The sequence below is a fragment of the Lissotriton vulgaris genome, chromosome 1_2, assembly GCF_964263255.1.
Source record: "Lissotriton vulgaris chromosome 1_2, aLisVul1.2, whole genome shotgun sequence".
Classification (NCBI taxonomy): Eukaryota; Metazoa; Chordata; class Amphibia; order Caudata; family Salamandridae; genus Lissotriton; species Lissotriton vulgaris.
In genome coordinates, this window is record NC_141686.1 from 194,360,417 (window position 1) to 194,383,456 (window position 23,040).

The window sequence follows — 23,040 nt, forward strand, 5'->3', positions numbered from 1 at the left end:
TGCTAGATACAAGAATCCCCAATGGATTAAATACGGGGGGGACCTTTATTGCTTCCTCTAGACCTACGTTCGTGAATCCGTTTGGGTAGAGCCAGGGGTAGAAGCTTTTTGATATATTTTACACCGAGGGGACAGGTATGGATATTCTTTCTAACCAACTTGAGGTACCCCTGTAAAGCTCCTCACTCTTTTTAGTTGTCCACGTAGCATTGAAAGGGCACTATGCCATATTATTCATTGGAGTTTACACCCCTGTTTTGCCCCGTACCTCCCGTAGCGAGCTTTTTTATCATGTATTGGGCACTATGCCATAATGTTCCCGTTGAGCTATATTACTAGCGGTGTCTAAAATTGGTTTTTCAGCGTTACTTTGACTGTTACACACATTTACCTCTGTTAGTGGGTGACATGTAACTCTTCATTAATAGAGATCCAATCAACGTGCCACCACCAATGTACTCCCTATAAACATTTGAGTATGAGACTCGGTTTTAATAAGCACAATTTTGCACAACAGCACTATTTTTCACTTTTAGTAACAGCATATTTTGCACGTTCCCTGTAATTTGAGATTTCATGTAGCAATTTGAGTCTATATATACATTAATTGGAGCGAATCATGGACTTGACAGGCAATGCACTTTATTCCATAGGCACTAGCATGGAACGATATATTTATTTGTAAATAATGTGTAAATATATCAATTTGCCTTATTAAGTGTTTATAATTGTATATATTAATATGAAATGAATTTGTCTTTTGCACATGGACCATTGTAATTTGTGCATTGGATCTCAGATAGCGGCTCCGTTTACGAAGTATTTTTTCCATGTTCATGTTGCACTTGAGTCTCAAAGGGGACATTCACAGTATATAAGCACACTTATTGGTTCTTAAAAGTCATGTGATCAAGGCTGCCGTGTTGCAGCCGAAACGCGTCATGCTGGGGACAGAAGAACAATAAATCACCCTTGATTTGAAAACAAGCGCAGTATTTGTGGTCTGTACCTACGTCAAGGAGTCGGTACCTTTGCCGAGGAGTAGGAGTTGGAACGGATATATATATATATATATATATATATATATATATATATATATATATATATATATATATATATATATATATATATATGTATGTATATATATATATATATATATATAAATAATAAATAAATATATTAATATATATATATATATATATATACACACACACACACACACATAGATATAGATAAATATATATGATAATGTATACTAAATTGTAACAAGAGAATAGAGAATCTATTAAATAAGACACTGGAATCTTAATTTTATCTTTTCTGTGTGCTGGGAAGAATGCATACTTGATATGTAGATTTGGAAGTGACCAATGAAGAGATAATATTGTAAAGGAAGGATGTGCACTATTCAAATAACAACATAACATCTTTCTAAAGAGACTTTTAAAAGATTTCATATATATCCACCCATCCTTTCCAATATTATCTCTTTGGCACTTCCTAATCTACTTATCAAATATGCATTCTTTCCAACACACAGAAAAGATAAAAATTAGATTATAGAGTCTTATTTAATAGATTTTCTTTTTAAAAAGTATTATAAATGTTCATGTTCCATTAATAAAAATCCTGAATACACTCAATTCAGGAGGATCAATTAGAAAATAAAGCTATATCATGTTACTAGCAATCAAGCACCTCATTTGCACTTTTGTCCATTTCATACATTATATCCTTTATGTTCATTAGATCCACCAGGAAATACCAGTAATTCCCAAGTGAATAAACGCTAATTGTGTCCAAATTCATGAGATCTGCAACCATCTACTCCCCTCTTCACATAACTTCAACATCTCTTCCCTCCCACCAAACCTTTGCTTCCACTTTTTGCTATTATTACATGTCAATATTGTATTAGAAAGGACATCTAATTCTCATTAAATTGTTTGTTGGTTGATTTAAGCCAGTGTATTATCAAAACACGGAAGTCTTATGTGAGTGTTAATGTATTTTAACAGTACTCCGTCCATCAGATCGAGATATAACTGAGCAGATGGTCCCACTCTGGCTTGACATCTCCTGTTCTGGCTTAAATACCCTGTGAAGTGCTCCTTTGAGAAAGCCCCTGGATTTCACTGAATGTGTCCATCCCACAAGGAAATAGATGCAGGGGTTGGCACTGCTGTTGATGGTGGTAAAGAAACGGTGTCCATAGTAGATGAGGAAAATGGAAAGTCTGTTGAGTTGAATGACCTGGAAGAAGCTGAAAACTCCTATCAATCTTGTAGGACAGCTGGTGACCAGAAAAACCAAAACATTTAACAGGACAGCTCGATACAGCCTCATGGGTTGGCGCTTCTTCGATCTCCTCTTTACTTGGACAACCAACACCACGCTTGACACAATCATAAGCATGTAAACAACCCCAAATGCCAAACACACCGAGAAAACCATCGCCGCCATGCAGTTTGGGGCCAACCTTTTAGCTTCTTCCACCGTGCATGAGAAGAACTCAACTATTGTAACTAGTAAGGCGAGCAGCCACAACAAAGAGCAAACAATTGCAGACTGATGCTTAGGTCGGTGGCATTTGTACCACAGAGGGAGTACAACGGACAGACACCGCTCCACACTGATGGCGGTCAGAAGGTAGAGGCTGTTGTTGTATCCAATGGTGAAGAGGAACTTCAAGGATGTAAGGATGAGTGGTGGAATGGCTATTTTAGAGGCTTTGAAAAGAACAAGAAAAAGCTCAAGAGAGATGCAGAGAAGGACAGAGAAATCAGCAACAGCTAAGTTAAGAACATAGACGGTGACAGGGTTCCTCTTCATCCCGAAACAGAGGATCCAAAAGACGACTCCATTGCCAGCTAATCCTAGGAGGCAGAGAATCTGCGAGGGCAGTGACAAGGCTAGGCGCAGGGAGAAGTCAAACTTAGTCTGGTTTGTGGATACTCCGAATGTCTGATTGAATGACAGGATAACTTTGTCTGCCATTATGTTGAGCAAAATTCGTCCACTCTTGGGAAACTATCTTGATATCCTATGAAAAGAGAGGGCAAATGAAGACAAATTACACTGTGCTTTTTTAATGTTTGTGTAAAATTACTTTCTGGGTCAGAAAAAACGACAACAGGAATATGAGATGGGGTAAAATGTGAAAAAACAACCCAAATCTTCTTCAGATATCACATTGGATAAAAAAGTTTAAGTATGTCAGATAACCTATGTGAACTTAGCAAGACTTAGTAATGACAAGGCACAGTGAATGCATGACTACTTAATGGTACAAATGATAAAGGACGTAAAACATTTGTTTCAATCCGGAAGTGCCATTTTTGCAAGATGAAACCCTCTGATCTCTTGCTATGCTTGGTAGGACCGTGGTGGTCCTATAAAGCATATTGATGCCTTCTGACCTCTGCAACACTGCCAGGGAAAGGTGGTTCCCTGATGGATGCTTTGGGGCAATGGCGGTCCGACCGCCTCAATTGTAATAGGGAGGTCGGGAGACCGCCGCCATTGCACCCCGCGAGTCTGGCAATTCCGCGGGCAGCCAGACTCATAATTGAGCACTAAGGGGCTCATTAGGATGACGGGCGGACTGTGTCCCCCCACCATCCTGTCGGAAATCGGGACGCCCCCGCCATTAGGGCAGGGGTCCCGATTTCCGACAGCCTGGCGGGGGCAATCCGCCCGACATCCTAATGGGCCCCTAAATGTGTAAAATAAAACAACAATCTTAAATAGCTTCTCTTGGGTGGAAGATGTGAAAGAGAGGACAAAGGGAGGTAAAAGGGGAAGGGAAAGAGAAGGTTTCACAGTAGTAACCTTTCCAAATGAATGGACAAAATTATACCTGTAATCATTAACAAACAAGTTCAGACAAAGGCAGAATACGTTTAAAATGCAAAGCAGAAAAAGAAACTTTTTGTGATAAAGAGTAACATTAATTTAAGTAGGTTTAAGAACATCTTTCAAATGCAATTGTTTATTCACAGACGTACGGCCTGACTTACAAACTGTTTGCAAAGTGTGAACCATCCACAAACAGGTTTGTGACTGCTAATTATGCTGTTTCTGATGTACAAAGACTCTCTAAATTACTGTTTCCTAAACTTTGCAAACTGCACCAAATAAATACCGATTTCAAATTTGTGCGTGATAAATTACTGAATTGATTAGCGTGATTTTCAAACAGCGAGTCACTATTTTGATTCACCCAACATTTGCTATTATGAAACTTGTAAAAAAACACTTCATTTTGGATATGAAAAATACCATGGATTTGAAACAGGTGGTAATCAGTTGCAAAGTATAACTGGGGGTCCAAAATGCCTTGCAATCTTACACAATGGGTACACTCTATGCTGTATTAAGGAGGACGTAAATTCCAGGAGCTCAACAAATTAGGAGGAGAGGGAGAGAAAGGATCTTCAGGCAGAAGGTAACTTTATTTGTCCAAACTGATGAGGAGGTGTATGCAAGATACAGGTTTACCAAAGAGGTTATTTTTAGTTTGATTATTAAATTGGATCCTGTATTCGGTACGCCACCCCTGCACAGTGTAGTTTGAATCTGATTGCTTCTGATAGCTACCAGGTTACCGTGGTAGGTGCATGTGGCTTTTCTTAAAGCAGTTTATCTAGGGCTTTCCAGACATTTCTAGAAGCAAAGATGTCTCAACTAGATACCAACACTTCTTTCTCAGCACCTGTGCGAAATTAGAAAGCACCAAAATTAAATTTTATGTGGTAGGACATTTCTCTCAAGTGCTGGGTTGTGTAGATGATACTTATATTTTAGGTTGCCTACCCTATGAGACAGATAATGTATATTGTAACCATAAAAGCCAACATTCATTACAAATCTGTAAAGCAAAAATTCTAATTATCGACCTAGTTGCACAATACACTAGGAGCACGCATGACTCCTATATATTTAAAGTGTGGACTATACAAGTACCAGCAGAGTTTGGACACAGCTGGCAATTAGGAAATTTTGATTAAGTTGGCTACTTAATTTTTAACATCGACAAAATTATAAACACTTAGGGGCATATGTATTAGCCCTTTTCCCGTTCGCCAACGGGCTGATTCTCAGAATCGGCCTGTTTGCGAACAGGAAAAGGCCATGTGGGATGCATCACCCCAAAAGGGCATCACAAATTAGAGAATCGCAAAATTTGCGAATCTCTATTTCGCGATTGCATTTAAGGAATCGCCAATTGTGATTCCTTAAATGCAATGTTTGAAGTACATATAAAGTGCAATTTGGCCTTAGGAAATCACAAATTACCACCAACTTCAAGTTGGTGGTAATTTGCGACTTCTTTGAAAAATGCACTTTTTTGCATTTTTCAAAGTGCCATGTGGTGCATATACATGCCCTAAAACCATGTATGTGCGCCCCATGTGTACACATACATATTTCAGGGGTGCAACAGAGTGTCCTTTTGACACTCTGGCACCCTTGAAATTGCATTCTCAATTTGTGATTCTTTAATTGCGATTCGAAAATTGAGAATGTCTTCGCATTCATTCCAATGGGCCTCCGAGCCCGTAGGAATGAATGGGAAGGTATTCCTTAATTGGGATTCGCAATTTGCTATTCGAAATTAAGGAATATTAAGGAATCACAATTATTATTGCAATTCCTACATACATTGCATTTTGCGATTCCTTAATGGCAATTTGCTAAACATCGCTATTAAGGAATCGCAAAAGGGCTTGTTCATACATATGCCCCATATTCAGTTGGGTTAATTTTTATGTGACAGTGCATGCTCCCTAAAGCCCTGGATTATGACTACATACTAACAACCTAAACCACCTAGTTAATACTGCCCACAGACAAACAAGGAGCATTGTAGAAAGAATCTTCGGCCTACTTAAATGCAGCGTTCAATCACTGCATTAAAGTGAAGGTACTCTGGAGTATGACCCTACAATGTGCTGTAAGATGATTGCCACATGTGCAATGCTGCACAACTTAGCTCTGTGTATGAGTCTACCCATGGAATCAGCACGTAATAATTCTGAAAAGTAGAATACAAAATTCCCCCTCGCTTACCGCCTCTAGGGCCAGATGTTGCTACAGCAGCAGAGGGAACTTTATGTTGAATTCATCTGACTAATAACAATTGTTAAGGTAAATAAAACATTTTGCTACACTTATAAATAAATACATAAGGCTGGAGTCGCGCGAGCGCGTCGACAAGATGGCCGCCGCCACCGGAGCTCCGTAATTACCTCAGCCTAATGAGCTAATTAACGACGATTATCACCACAAGGTCTGCTCATTTTTGCTAGCGCTTGCCTTTTATGCCGGCCCCCTACCTTGGCTGTGAATTTTGTGCGTTTTCAACGCGCGAGGGTCCCTCTGCTTGCCTCCTGGCTCCTCTCCCCAGCCTCTGCTAAGACTCTGCCGATTACCTCAGCACAGGGGGCGGTGCACTTCTGAGGAAAGGGCCTGGCTTGGGCCTAGCCACTCCCACGGCTCACCTTAACCCTTCAGCTGCCTTTTCTTCTACAACTTTTTGAGCTTTTAATACCTTTTTCCCTCATATTTCTTAAAATTTTGAGGTGGATTTGTTTGTTACATTTTTCTGACGCAATAAGCACTTTTTTCTCCTCAAAATGGATAATAAAAATTTACCTACCAACAAAAGGAAGCAGCAGGTGTCTCCTCCCCCAAACAAATCTAAGGTTGTGGAAACTTCTGAGCCTTCACTTAACCTGATACTGGAAGAAATTAAAGCGTTGCGCATTAATACTGATACTATTGCAAACGAAGTGAAAAATGTTCGCAAAGATATGGCGTCTATGTCCATGAAAGTTTCTGATAATTCTATCAAAATTCAGGACAATAAAACCAAACTTGACGCTTTTACACCTTTGATGGCTCAAATAGTGCCAATGCATAACCAGTTGCTGGAATTGGAAAACCGTAATAGACAATATAATCTCCGCATTTTCAATTTGCCGGAAGAAGTTGAGGGCTCTGACTGTCGCCTGTACCTGGAATCTTTGCTGCCTGGTCTTCTAAATATCAAATTTCCGGAAAAATTTGAGGTGGACAAAGCGCATAGAATTCCCTCACACAGGAATCCACGACATGCAAAACCCAGGAAAATGATTTTCAAGGTTTCGCGTCATCATCACTTGGTCCTCATAAGGAAAGCAGCTAGAGACATTCCCTCGCTTCTGGTAAATGGCTCCAAAATATTTATCCATCAAGACTTTGCAAAGGAAACAGTTGCTATTCGCAAGGAATTTTCATCTTTGCGTCCACAATTGAAAAGCCTTGGTTTTAAGTATGGTCTATTTGATCCGTCTACAATGCGAGTTTGGAAGGATACTTTCTCAAAATCCTTTCATCGTCCTGAAGACTTAAGACTTTTTCTGGACCAACAAGCTTCGTCATCAATGGAGACACAAGCTCCTATTACCTGAACGCAATTAGTATGAGCATTCCTGGTGATTCTTCTTTCTTCATGGGCTCCAGCGGTATCTGGCCATGCTTGTGAAACGGGTGTGCGTCTCTGTGTCCTTATTTATGTACCCTGTTTGTAGCTTTTTCTTCCTTTTCTGTTTCTTCCTTTTGTGTCCTTCCTTGCCTTTTCTAGCTTTCTACGTAGAGTTGCTTTTCTTCCATGGTTGTTCACTCTCTTCTCTTCTTTTACCATCTCTCTTCGTTCTCTTTTTACTTCTTTATGGCTACTACACATGATATCAAAATTGTTTCTCTTAATGTTAAAGGTCTACGACATCCAGTTAAACGAACTAAAATTTTAGACTATTTGGGTGCATCTAAAGCTGACATATGTTTTCTTCAAGAAACACATGTTGATGATACCATTTTGCACTATATGAAGAAAAAGTGGGTGGACAATATTGTCTCATCGCCTGCCCTTGGTAAGAAAAATGGGGTTGCGATTTTCTTTGCTAAGAGATTACACTGTCAGATTATTAGTAAATTTACAGATACAGAAGGTAGATTTATTGTTGTTAAAGTTAAAATCCATGACTCGACCTTCTTTTTGCTTAATATATATGGCCCCACGGCCGATGACCCATCGTTTTGGTCTAACTTATCTACTGAAGTTCTAAAGTTGGGACAAGTTCCTTTGATTGTTGGAGGGGATTTTAATGTAATCAGTGATCCGCTACTTGATAGACTTTCTACTATCAAGTTTAGGCCCCCTAAAGTTTTTCATGCTTTCAAAACTTTCCTTACTACAACCAAATTGGCTGATGTATGGAGACTACATTTTCCCACTGAAAAATGGTTTCCTTTTTTTTCTAATCCTCATAATTCTCATTCAAGGATTGATTATTTTTTGATTTCACCCTCCTTACTCCAGTCAGCTACAAATCCCGTTATAGGCACCATAGACATTTCAGACCATGCTTTAATATCATTTGTCTTAAATATCTCTTCTACTTGTACTAAACAAAATAGGTGGCGTATGAACTCGAGTATTGTCCTTACTGATAAGCATAAACCTAAACTATTACAAGCTATACAAGACTATTTTTTATTCAACCCTGAGGATTCCACGTCAATTGTCACCAGATGGGATGCATTTAAGGCTTACATCAGAGGTACCACTATTTCTATTATGGCTCATGAAAACAAACAATTTAACGCTAACATTAAGCATTTGGAAAAGCAAATTGCTAAATTTGAGCGTTTCTTTATCTCTTCTAATGACCTCCAGTACAAACTTACGCTTCAAAAACTCCGTTATGAATATAATGCCATCCTTAGTCACAGAGCAGGTGTCCAACTTTCAAAGTCCAATGCTAGATTTCGTTTTAACATCAATAGATCAGGGAAACTCCTTGCAAATTACTTACGAATTAAAAGAGATAAAACTCAGATTACCTCAATACGAGGTACACAAGGCAATGTAGCTATTTCTCATAATGATATTGTACAAGAATTTTTAAATTTTTACTCCACCCTTTATAGTAAACCTGACAATTGCCCTGAATCTTTAATTGATTCTTTTTTAAGTAAGTGCAATTTACCCCATATTTCCTTATCAGATAGAGCAGGTCTAGATTCCCCAATTACATCTGAAGAGATTTTGCTTGCCATTAAGTCACTTCCCAAGAATAAATCCCCAGGTCCGGATGGTATCCCTGCAGAATTTTATAAAGAATTCCAATCTCATCTCCTCCCTTACTTGAATACCCTTTTCTCTCATTTTGGATCCTCTGGTACTATTTCAGGCTCTTTTACGGATGCATTAATTATTGTTTTGCCCAAACCTGATAAAGATCCTACCTTAGTCTCTAATTATCGCCCCATTTCCCTAATTAACCAGGATTGTAAGCTTTATGCGAAAATCCTTGCTTCTAGATTAGCTCCAGTACTCCATTCCATTATTCATCCAGATCAATCTGGTTTCATGAAAAATAGATATTCTGCTAATAATACTAGAACTCTATTACATATTATTGAACAAAGTTCTCACCTGTCCTCTCCTGCGGGAGTGATGGCCTTAGATGCTGAGAAAGCATTTGATAAGATTCACTGGCAATTTTTATTTAAAACTTTATTGTCCTTTGATTTTGGTGCCCCTTTTATTCGCATGATTTCTGCTTTATATTTTGCCCCTACTGCTCGTCTGTTCATTAATGGTCAAATTTCTAGTCAGTTTCCTCTTTTTAGAGGAACTAGGCAAGGTTGTCCCCTTTCTCCACTGTTATTTCTTTTAGGCATTGAACCTTTTCTTAACTATATTCGCCTTTGTGATGACATTCAGGGTATTACGATCAATGATGTTACTGTGAAAACTTTAGCTTATGCAGATGATGTTTTATTATTTATTAATAACCCTCTCTCTTCTGTTCCTTCCCTATTAGACATTATTGCTCAATACTCTATGGTTTCAGGTTACAAAATAAATGTAAGCAAAACTGAATTTTTTCCTTTGAATGTGTTTTGTACCTCAGAGATGCTCCCAAACACAGATATTCTTTGGCAACCAACCAAACTTAAGTATTTGGGTTTTCTATTTGCTTCATCACTGCCAGCTACATTAAAACTTAATTCTGATTTCATAATTGACTACATTAAAAACAAAACGTCCAAATGGTCTGCCCTTCATCTCACTTGGTGGGAAGGATGGAATCTATAAAAATGAATATAGCGCCTAAAGTTTTCTACTCTTTAGCAATGATCCCCACCCAATTTCCTCTTAGTTTTTATAAATCTATTGACACACTTTTATCTAAATTCCTTTGGTCTAACAAAGTCCCTCGTATTGCTTATAAGAAGTTAAAAATTCCTAAGCCCCAGGCTGGTTTTTCCCTGCCAGACTTTCACCTTTACCATAAAGCTTTTATTTTAAAGCAGAGTACCCTTTGGTTTCATACTTCACATATGGTAAAACCTCCTATTTGGTTGGATATTGAAGCCTCCATTGTACGGCCCTTTTCCTTGCCTTCATTGATGTCAATGTCTTCCACAGCAAAAGTGGTTCATCTTTCCTCTATCATTAAGTCCTCCAGATTGATAATTAATGATTAAGATTCTAATTTTGAATTGCCCCTACTCTCCACAATCCACTTGTCTTTATGGCACAGTGCATTACTTAAATTGAACAGAAACATTACCTTTTGGTCCTCTTGGATTTCAAAGGGAATTTTATATCTTGAGGATGTCTTTAATGGTAATGCTTTTATTCCATTTGAACAGCTACAGTTAAAGTTTGGTCTTCCAGCTTGTGACCTTTTAAAATATCAATTCTTGTGTAACTCTATTTTGGACTCCTTTCCCAATGGTATTCCCTCTTCCACCACAAATGACCTATTCGTTTACCTTACAGCTGCAACATCGTCCTCTAAAGCTGTCTCTGTTTTTTATAAAAAAAATTCCACCTTACAGGGTTCCAATGTTCAGATTATTTCATCGTTCTGGAACAATGAACTTTCTATCTCCCTGTCAGATGCCTCATGGTCCTCTATATGGCTTGACAGTATCTCTGGCTGGCTCCCAGTGTCCCTTTATCAAACCAATGCATACATATTATTTAATACTTTGTGGACTCCATCACATCTCTTTCATGCTAAACTGTTGCTTTCTGATGTGTGTTGGCACTGCAATGCTAGCCCTGGTTCACTTCGCCATATGTTATTTGACTGTCCAGTTATTATGAAATTTTGGTTGGAAGTCTGGAATGTAGTTTTAAAAATGTTACCTTTACAAGATGATATTTCCTTTAATATATTAATTTGCAAATCGATTGCCCTAATTTATCCCCTTTCTGAGTCAGAGGCAAAATTGTTTAATTTTCTCATAACAGCTGCCTTAAAATCTATTACCTTCTGTTGGAAAGATGCTTCTTCTCTTTCAGTCCATGCTTGGTGGTCGTGGATTACCTTTACGAGAAGAGGTGCACAGCTATCTCTTAAAGGCGTTACTCATAATTCACAATCATTTCAGTCGTTTTGGTCTCCTATTGATTCATATGTTTTGCAATGATATTGTTAAATATTTTCTTATGTTCTATTTTTATATTACAGTTGAATTGTAGCTCTGTAGTTTTGGACTTTATGACCCTATGATATGTGCTCTCCTTCCCCTCTCCCTCCCTTCCTCCTCTCCCTTGTTCTTTAATTGCGATTCTCTTTTATTATTATATATTTATATTGCGTATTTTGGTTTAATGCATTTCATATTGATTATTGATCGCTTACGCTTGTAAATTCCTTCCTCTTTTTTGTATTGTACTTGTTATTTTCATTTTGTCTTAAAACTTAATAAAACCTTTCTGAACAAAAAAAATAAATAAATAAATGCATAACAAAATGTGATGTATACTAAACAAAAAGCATTCTTTTATTTACAGATTATGCAGAAGATGGAAAATATATCCAGTCTTTTGTTTGCCAACAAAAATATTTGTCATGTTTTAATGTAGAATAAAGCAATAATTTATTTGTTCAATGTTAGACCTGTCAGCCTTAGAGTGGTCTTTCCCCCAACTTTTTGCCTTACTCTTCCATTTAGTGGAACTGCACCACTGACTGCGCCACCCGCTTAAGTTGCCCTGTAAACATATATCAGACCTGCCATTGCAAAGCCTGCGTGTGTTCGACTTGGCAAAATAAACTTCCTTTCTGGTCCAAACCTACCTTTTTAATAAATATTAGTCACCCCTAGGGTAGGTACCGGGCAGCCCAGAGGATAGAGTGCAATATATTTAAATAGCAGGATATGTACTTTTACATTTTACATGCCCTGGTAATAAAACACTCTTACATTCAGTATTCTCTTCTGCAAGGCCTATAGCTCCCATTGGATACCATTAAGATTACCTTATTACTTTTTATAAGTATGATTTCCAAAAGGAAAGCTATAACTGGTTCAAAGTTTGGTGTTTGTGGAACCCTAATTTAAACTCCTATTTTATGGTGCTGTCAGATTGTATATTACAATTTTGAGAATGCCTCTTTAAGAAAGTTGGCATTTTCTTGCCTAAGCCATTGGGTACCTGCAAACTGTCTCTGGTCACATGACTAGATATAGTTGGCAGCTGGGCTTTGTGTATTCACCCTACACAGCCACACACAATGGAAGCTTAGGTGTGACTGAGAGGGCCATCACTTGATGGAGGGAAGGAGGAACTAAACCTAGCCTCACTTATACCTGAATAGGCTGTGTCCTGACTCCACACAAAGAGCTGCATATCCCCTATGGTTAGTCTGAAGCCAGGGTAAGGAAAGCAGGGCATCTGTATCAGATGGGACACCCATGTGCCTGTCCCTTGGTCACCACATATCCGAAACAACACTGATTTACTCGGATTAGTACAAAGTCCAGAGTCAATATTGAATGTCAAATAATCCGTGACGGCCTGATGAAGGACAGTCTTATAAGATGGGTCTCTCAGGTGCCAGGGCGACATTCGCCACCGGAATAGGGATCTCTGGGGTCCTGTGTGTAATTTGAGTGTCACTAGGGAATGATCTGATAGTCCCCAAGGCAGGATGAAAACTCCTGTGCCCCAATGAACTTGGGAGCGAGGAGCGAAATAGGAATACATAATCCAGCCTTGACATGGACCCATGGACAGTCATAAAAAATGTATATCCAGTTTCCGCTGGATGATATGCTCCCCACACGTCTGACCATCCCAGGGAGGATGCTAGGTGGTGCAATTTCGATTCTCCTATGGTATGACCAAATCCACTGCATGCTACCTGTCAATGGGTGCCATGGTGCCGTTCCAGCCTAAGATCAGTGATACTCCATGTAATGTACCTGTCACGAGAGTATAGTGCCTGCCTGGGTCTGACCCAACGTTGATGCATCTATGGGGACCCCAAATGAAAAATTTGGTCAAACCAGTAATGTGCCAAGCATGATGTTCTAGTTTCCATCATGTGGATTTCTTGAATTAACAGCACATTAATTTCCAGTCTCTGGGCTTGTTTCATAAATGGAGACCACAGGAAGGCTCAGGTTCTGACCCGAGAAGGGAACGAGAGGCAGTAGGGCGCTAGAAGATGGTCAGCCTCCAGTTAAACCATATATCACAAATAGAGACCACTTCTAGAGTATGACCAAGTTGATGTGAAGTGCCAAGTAGTGACAAGGGCATCTCACAAAAAGTGATAGACTGGTATCACACACCACCAGGTGTCATGCTTCATCATCTGGCAGTCCTCGCCCTCCAGAAACCCCGTTTGGTAGAGGGCGGGCATACACCTGACGACAGGGATGCACTTTCTAAAGTGAGTGGGGACCCAAAGGAAAAGGTGAGTTTAAAAAGCCATCACAGTACCCCCATACAACTTTATTCAGTAAGGGAACTGCGTGGAGTCTAAAAACAAAGGCGCGGTGAATAAGAAAACAATCATCCCATCACCGCTATGTGATTATTGAGAAATAGGTCAACATGTTTCAGCCAAAAGTCCCAGTGGGTATGTGGCTTTCATCAGGACCGAATTAAGGGGCTCCAATCTTACCATACATTACTGGTAATGCCACTCTGTGGATGTGACCTATAGTCACCATCCACTTAGGGAGTTCAATGACTCATTAGAAAGGAACCACTTGCCCCATGGGAGGCGAGTACTAGGGAATACCCAGTAGTCACACCAGGTGGCTGTTGGGCTGTTCCACGTGAGATCACCTACGGTATGAGACTCTCCTCCTCCCCGATGACATCAGTCCTGATGAAAGCCACGTACCCACTGGGACTTTTGGCTGAAACATGTTGACCTATTTCTCAATATTTACATAGCGGTGATGGGATGATTGTTTTCTTATTCACCGCGCCTTTGTTTTTAGATTCCACGCAGTTCCCTTACTGAATAAAGTCGCATGGGGGTACTGTGATGGCTTTTTAAACTCACCTTTTCCTTCGGGTCCCCACTCACTTTAGAAAGTGCATCCCTGTCGTCAGGTGTATGCCCGCCCTCCACCAAACGGGGTTTCTGGAGGGCGAGGACTGGCAAATGATGAAGCATGACACCTGGTGGTGTGTGATGCTAGTCTATCACTTTTTGTGAGATGCCCTTGTCACTACTTGGCACTTCACATCAACTTGGTCATACTCTAGAAGTGGTCTCTATTTGTGATATGTAACTTGTTTCATAAATGCCCGCTTAATTTTATCCAGAACTCCCCTTACATTCCATGTCAGGATACGGATCCCACAGGAACGGTCGTTGAATGAGTCTACAGTCATCTATTTGTTAGGGAGGGTGTCATGTGTGGATCGGGTACGCCCGATTGGTGGAGCCCTTGTGTCTGTGCCTTAACAATGTGAAACATTTCCTAACTAAATTGAACCTCCCTATCCCCCTCCCACCACCTGAATATTCCAGAAAGCATGAAGTATCTGTCAAGTTGCGAGTACCCCCCGGGTTCCAACATAGTTCGGCAGGGCATGCTGATGAAGGTCGTTGAGGTAAACCATGACTGATGGCCCCTGCAATCAGACCAGGTGAAACACATCTAAGAGTAGCAAGTCTGAGGCAATGCAACTGTCTCTGGGGCAACCTGATCATTCTGATTATGAGTTATCCCATTGTGTTTGCGAGTACCAGTTAGATTTTTATCTGTTTCACATGGATTTCTTCGGAAGGGTCTGCCTATTGCTTTGGGAAGAGTCAGGCTCCAATAGAGGTGGCATGTGTGGCTTAAGCTGTACAGTCTCTTCAGTAAACATGAAAATCTCATCGGGGTATCAAAGAATATGGATTGGGATTTTTAAATCACCCTCATCCAAGCCAGGTATAGCAACATATACTGAATATTGAGTCCGCGCTTGGTTGCTACAAATGATTGGCATTGTTGTTGGACGAGCCTGATATAGTAAGGAAAAATCATGAAATTCTGTGAATCATGGACAAGTTTATCCTTGTGACCCCAAGAAAATTGAAGAAAAGTGTGTCTGTCCATTCGATTCACCAGCATAGTGATGACAGGAAGAGGTCTTGCCCAGAGAAGGGGTCTTTTTGATGAGGGCTATAAGTGCCCACTCTCCGACAAAGCAAGGAGAGAGTGACTCCTCCGGCATGAGTAAGCGTAGCCCCCATGTCAGCAAACCCTACATTGAGGCGCCCTTGCAACCCTCTGGAATTCTTACAAATTATTTCGGCCTTCTGCACCTTCCACCAGCGTGCTCTTGGGTCACCACTGTGAGTCCATTGGCTTTTTGTGGGAGTGATGTTACTGTGTCTTCTATTTTTGGCACCCTGGTCTCATCCTCAGTAATGTGGTTCACCACTTTCTGCACATCATGTCTAAGAAATGAGACCTCTGTGCCGACTGCACCAATTTTTGCATCCATCATGTTGTGTGATTGTGTGATTGTAGCCAGCAGGTCAGCATTGTTTGGGAAAAAGCCCCCATCATCTGCCCCACCAGTCGCCTCAGTGATGGCGGTGGTGTATGTCTTACCTTTTACCCACACAGCACCCTGTACCCAGACCTACCCAGGGCTACCTTCTGGTTGACGTATGTGTACTAAAATGGGAGTTTAAGGCTTGGCAAGGGTTTTTAAATGCTACATTAAAGTGACAGTAAACTGAACACACATACCTTGCAATGGCAGGCTTGAGACAGGTTTAAAAGGCTACTTGTATGGGTGGAACAGCCACTGCTGTAGGCCCACTAGTCACATTTAGAGTAAAGGCCCTGGGTATTTGATATATCATTTTACAAAGGTCTTATAAGTAAACTAAATATGCCAATTGGGTATACACCAATGTCACCATGTTTAAGGGAGAAGCACATGCACTTTAGCACTGGTCAGCGGTGGTAACGTTTTCAGAGTCCTAAGGCCAACAAAACGAAGGTCAGAGGAGGGGGAAGGCATACATTTTGAGTAGACCCTTTAGAGAAGGCCATTTTCTAACAGTAACTAATAAAAGACTAACTCATATATTGTACATTATGTTCTGTCCTACTGTGTGGTGTGTCACCTTTAAATTGTTCCCTTGGATCAAGGCTCTGTATATTACGTTTTTTATGGATTGTACGGAGCTGCTGGTCATAGCTTGATCTGTGCTGACGGTGCCTTATTTCTTCCATTAATAAAATTCATCTTTGAAGTTGGAACTAGTAGAAGTCTCATTCTACACGATTACTACACTGGAGGAACTTCATCATAGTTTGATCTGTGCAGACGGTTCCTTATTTCTCCAAGAAATAAAATTAATCTTTGCAGTTGGAACTAGTCAAAGTCTCCTTCTACATGATAACTACACTTTAGGCAATTACATTTGTTGGACCCTGTGAGAAACCCCAGCACAACATTGCTGGCAAGGTGATGTTGTTCCTCAAGGAATATATTATGGTATGCTTATTCTCTGAAGTACTGTTGGATTATTGACTGTTTTTTTTTCTACTAAGTTATCTACAGAAGATAAAATATGTTATGCCTTCTCGCTTCTCGTAGTCTCATGTGTTTAGATTTCGTAGAGCGAGTGTTAGGTGATTTGTACCACTTGCTGGAGGCTTTAGCTGATGTACTCCAGTGGATACCAGTTAATATCTTCTAGGGTCTCACCCATATTCATGAGATGATTTAGCTGAACTACCATATGGTTACCTCATGATCCCTTCAGCAGGAACCTAAACTTATGCTTACTGTCTGCTTGCTGTTTAAACATGGTCCCGCAACTACCCTATGTTTGAACAGATACACCTGAGCAGTCTGCTTTATTTTATGCGCAATCTCTGTATCGCAGCATCTAGCTTCACATTCTCCAGTCTGAATCATCCACGTGCCTTGATTGTTTCCTGGATTCCTCGGTAAGCAGTCCTGCAGAATTTCTTAGAAGGATCATTGTTTTTACTTCCGGTGAAACACTAGACCATGCATCAACACTTTCTGGCTTTTCTTTCCAAGGACTAGAGTGTATATCTTTGTGCAGTCAAACATCCTGTTGAAACACATTTTATGATTCTTATTGGTGGATATTTCTTAAGTGAAGCATTTTGGTGCATGTGTTAATTTTGATATTTTGATAACCGCACTGCAATTTGTGGGTTGTACTTCTCAAGCTTCTGTTCGGGTACTGCTGTTTCCGTATGCAGAACATGTCTCCACCACCTTTTTCCTGCTGTCACCTGGGGAGCCAGCCTTACATTGGAATGAAAGGAAAAAGTCTTATTTACCTATTTATAGGTCTGTTGTTCATACATTTCACCAGAAAAAAGACTTCAATGTGTAGGCATTGCTTAGGAGTAGCAGGTTAGGAAAGTTGTGAGAATTGACTTGATTTTTCAGATGTTTATTCAGACTCCCTCTTTATTTCATTCAATGAGTTTGTATATAATCAACTCAAACTAGATAAGCATTTTCTTCCTAAAGTTTCTGTTATTCTTGAATGGAATCATTTTGCATGAGAAAGCAGCTTAAGAATTAGTCTGTATAAGATGCTATCACTGCATTAAGAAAATTCACTTCTACATGTGGTTTTGACGATTTCACTGAGGAGCTCATTAGGCACCAATTCACGTTGAAATTTAAAAATGATAAAATCAGAGAAGAACTTTGGCTTAAGGATAATCCTAAACTGGGAGGCGTTATCAACATAACTAGAGTAAAGCATTCCATGGCCTGCATTGGTGAATTACATAGAAATGGTGATAATATTCACAAAATCATTTTGAAGCCAAAAACCTTTCCCAAATCATATGCTTTCACTATATTCAAAATGTGTTCTTTTCATTGTGAGAATCCCATTCATCTAGTCTAAAGCAAACTTTGTACAGCTATTGGGGTGACATGTAAGGTTTGTGGAAAAAAGAGGTAAGTGCTGTAAGCGTCCCTCTTCTGTTGGAAAAGTTAATGAAATGTTGTCTGATGTGTAAAATATTGTTATTTAAATGAATGATAATGTTGGTAGTGACATCACCAACATTTTTTGTGAGCATCCTTCAGATTTAGTTAGGTTGAATGGGGTGATGGTGAATATGATAATGGACTTCGGAGCTCATCTTTCTCTGCTCATGAGTTTTGACTGTTACTTCAGAAGAAAAGTGACCATGCATGATCTTGATGTGCTTGCATTCAGTTATGTGGGTAAACTGATTGATCTTCTTAGTTACTTTGAAGTAAACATTGAATTCAGTGGAAACCAAGCAGCTAAGAAAGACAATGCACCTGTCAAAGGAGATGCCATTTTGAGCTGACCACACCAAAAATTGCTGGGTATACTTTTTGATACTAATACTTTTCCTCATAGGCCTAAAGCCTCATTTGGCTCCTGTGAACTGTAAAGTTAGAACTGTATCTATTGCTCTAAAGAGCCAAGTCAAAAAAGAATTAGAACCTCTATGTATTAATTGAACCTGTCAAAGCTATACAGTGGCTTGCTCTGGCAGTGGTGGCCTCTAAACCCAATGGAGACATAAGACTGTGTGTAGATTTCAAATAACCAAATGAACGGGTGGTGGAAGACAGATTTCTTTTACCAAATATCATTAAAATGATTAGTGTGCTTGCAGGGGCAAATTATTTCACTAGTTTGGATCTTACTTCTGCGAACCAGTAGGTTACGTTAACAGAAGACTCGAAAGATCTCCCTTCTTTCATTACTCCTTTTTGGGCGTTTCAGATTTAATTGTATACAGTTTGGGTTGTATTTGGCAACTGCAGTTTTTCAAATTAATGACAATCATAACAGTGGTTCTACCCAATGTGATTTTTTTTCATGATGCTGTTCTTTTCTGCAATGGTTCAATCAGGTGAATGCCAATGGCAAGTACTATAGGTTTTTGGAGAGAAAGGCATTACTCAAAGAATTAGAACATCTATGGATTAATTGACCCTGTTGAAGCTACACAGTGGCTCGATCGGGCAGTGGTGGCCTCTAAACCCAACGGAGACTTAAGACTGTGTGTAGATTTGAAATGACCAAATGAACGGGTGGTGCAAAACAGATTTATTTTACCAAATATCATTAAAATGATTAGTTTGCTTGCCTCAAAAGATTTTACTTCTTTCATTACTCCTTTTTGGGTGTTTCAGATTTAACTCAAATGTGATTTTTTTTCAGGATGATGTTCTTTTCTGCAATGGCTCAATCACATGAATGCCATTGGCAAGTACCATAGGTTTTTGGAGAGAAAGGCATTACTCTAAGACTGGAGAAGTGTAAATTTACTTGAGAAAAAATAACATATTTGGAGCATGAGATCTTTAAAGATGGTGCTCGTCCTAAGGAGAAGTTGGTTAAGAACATCCTTAATGTGAAGGCCCTAACTAAGAAGGAAGAGGTGCAAGTGTTTTTAGGCGTTTAGATTTTCAAACAGATAGATTCATTAGAGGATATATATTCGAGATGGCCAGAGGTGAATTTTTTACTCTAAACGATTGCTTGGTCAACGCTCAGTCATGAAGTAGTTTCATAGCAGGATTCCCTTGTTCTTTAACTACTGATTCCAGCCTTAGCTGTTTTCAGGCAAATGCAGGATGGACACAAAGTGGTGAACACATGTGGGTCAAGGAGTCTTAAGGAAGTAGAAAGTAACGATTCCACTTTTAAGAAAGAAGTATTGGCCGTGTTTTGTGCAAACAATAAATTTAAGACTAATCTGAATACACGGCAATTATCACGTAACAGGTTGGCCATCTATACAGTATTAATTATTAGAATAAAAGCAAGAGTCCTGTTCCGCCTAGCAACTTTTACGGTCGGGCACATTCCTTAACTTATCTGAGGAGTCAGAGCGACCAATACTCTGACGAAACAAGTGTCGGCTGGCGCGTTGTAGCTCGAGCAATAAAAAAGAATTGCTCTAACAAGAAGAAGTGGACAACAATTTCATTGTTTTTTTGACCTAATTTATGATTGTATTATCCAGTGTTTAAATTTAATTGTGTGTGCATAGGAAATTGTTCGCAAAGTACAAGTGTTGCGTGAGCAACATCTCTTAAGGGGTTGGGAGGGTCACCCCTTTCCTGTAGCACCACTACCCAAAACTATCTAGCCCGACAGGCAATATTCAGGAACGTAGCGGAGCGCAAATAGTCCCTGAGAATAAGAACCCTGCACCTTTGTAAGTACTTGAATAAATGTAAGCTATTTTCATGGGTTACTTAAGTTGCTGTTTATTATATCATAAACCTTTGAGAAAAGTATTTGCTAGAAACGGTTAAGGATGACATTTTGTCTTGTATTCCCAAACAGATAATTGCACTACAAGATTTTCATTTTGCATTTCAATATATTCTGGGAGTTTCTAATAAGGCTGCGGACTGTTTGTCCAGAATCCAGTGCAATTCTGTGGAGGATCAGGAGTTCTCTGATGTGTGGCAGAAAAAGTACACAGTGTGTGTGGTTACATCAGGGTGTGGATCCCTTGAAGACTGGCTATCCAAGTTGGACAAAGACTATGAGTTGCAAATAGTTAATGAGATGGTGTCGTATGGAGGTTATGAGGCTACGTATAGCAAAGAATGTGAGTGGAGTAAAAATATTTTTCAGGAGCTCTCTGTTTAAGGTGATTTGTTTTTCGCAAGCTCATTGTTTGTGGTTACAGAGGGTGTGCATAAGCCATTGCAGGCTCTTGCTCATAAAGGGCATTAATGTATCAGCAAGACCAAAGAGCATTTGAGATCATTTTACTGGTGGCCTGGAATGGATTTTCAAACAGATAGATTCATTAGAGGATCTATATTTGAGATGGCCAGAGGTGAAATTTGTTCATGACATTTCTCTTGTTTTTGTGCTTTAAATTCTTATTGGAGGTTTTTGCTAGGTGTAGATAGAGGAATGCCACATTCTATGACAGGGGTAACTCCACTTCAGTTGTTTCATCGAAGGTGGCCATGTACAATGATGTGTCCTTTGTAGGAAGTAGGAAGATTGGGTTTATCTGGGGTTTTTGGAGAGATGATTGTGGAAAGGGCGAAGTAAAATCAGTGGAAGGAACAATTCAAGTGCAAAGAGTATTATGACAGAAGCCGAAATGTCAAAATATTGATTGTCAAGGTTGGTGACATGGTGCCTGTGAGGTTACCTAGAGGAAAAAATGAAAACTGCAGATAAAATAATTCCCAATAATTTGTCATGGTTAATAATGATTCTATTCAGTTGGGAGATGGGACAATCTGGATTTTCAGTAACATTGTTGTAATTAAGAAATGAGTGTGGTATTTGCCATATGTATATTTTGTTGTTCTTCCATTGATAGTTGCTATAATTTGTACTCATGCTTATTAATCTTTTCCTTTCTATGTTATTCCCCGTGATTTGGTATTTGTTTGTGTTTTTGTGTGTCGACTTGGGTTGCCGTGTGGTTGCTTGGGTGGTTGATGTATGTATTATGTTATGTTGTTTTTCAATTCAATTCTTTCTTCCTTCGTGCTTCCAAATACAGGACATGAAAGATACACATAGAAAAAAAACACTGTATAAAATCAATCTTGTCACAGCAAATACAAACTCATTTTCCATTTAAAAATGATACAACAGCTCACAAATACAGTACTTTTTCTAGGAACTACAGTGGTAGTGCAAAACTCTTGGGTTAGTAAGTAGCAGCAGAGATTATCTAATAGGAATTAAAGTGACAGTGCAAAATGCTTGGGTTCGTAAGTAGCAGCAAATATTATCTAATAGTGCAACAAAGAAAAACAACTGCAGCCATCAAAAGCAGCAACTATTATCCAAAAATACATGAATAATAAAATCATGCCTAAAGGAGTTAGCAAGATGGGTAAACATGTTAGCAGCAATGCTAATGCATTCCAGAAAGTGATAAAATACATTAGAATTAAAACAGCATACTTCTTCTCTTTGCTAGAATACACTTCAAAAAGCTGCCAACAGCAAAACATCATCAAGATCATTCAGTTGATGCAAAAAGTACAAAGCCGCTTTGCACTTTGAAAATTTGTGTCTGCGCAAGAGAGGTGTTGGACTTGGCCCTTTTTGCAGGATCATCCCTGAACATTTTGCCTCCCTCCTGTATTTTCTCTGACCTGTTTTTGTTGGTTTTATGACTATGGGCACTCTACCACTGCTGATCAGTGCTAAAGTGTATATGCTCTCTATGTTAAATTAGTGACTCCATGGTTGGCTTATTTGGTTTACTTGTCAGACCTTAGTACAGTGGACTGCGTGTGCCCAGGGCTTGTAAATCAAATGCTGCTGGTGGGCCTGTAGCACTGATTGTGCCACAAACCGGAGCAGCTTGTAAAGTGTGTCTCAGGTCTGTCATTGCAGAGCCTGTGTGCAGTCTGGTACTGCCATGTTGACTTGGAAAGTGCACCCACTTGCCAGTCCTTATATCGTCCCTTTTATATATATTAATCACCCTTAAGGTAGGCCCAAGGGCAGGGTGCATTGTAGGTAAAAGGTAGGACATGCCCTGATGTGTGTGGCATGTCCCGATAGTGAATTACAGGCATTTTTGTTTTTCACTATTGCAAGGCTACTTGTTTCCCATAGGCCAGAATGGGCAGTTTGATTATAACATCTTACAATCCTAACTGACTCAGGGAACTAGGTAGAAATTTGAGTTTAGTATGCCTGAATGATAAAATACATCTTTTAG

The 23,040-nt window shown here is 39.5% G+C and overlaps 1 protein-coding gene across 1 annotated transcript; it reads right to left on the bottom strand.

The window, feature by feature from the left end:
* Positions 1-2,001: 2,001 nt before the first annotated feature.
* LOC147734897 (mas-related G protein-coupled receptor member H-like) lies at positions 2,002-3,038 on the bottom strand. The gene has a single exon (XM_086952526.1). The coding sequence runs from the start codon at positions 2,995-2,997 to the stop codon at positions 2,002-2,004; it is 996 nt and encodes a 331-aa protein (XP_086808652.1). The 5' UTR covers positions 2,998-3,038.
* Between the last annotated feature and the right edge of the window lie 20,002 nt (positions 3,039-23,040).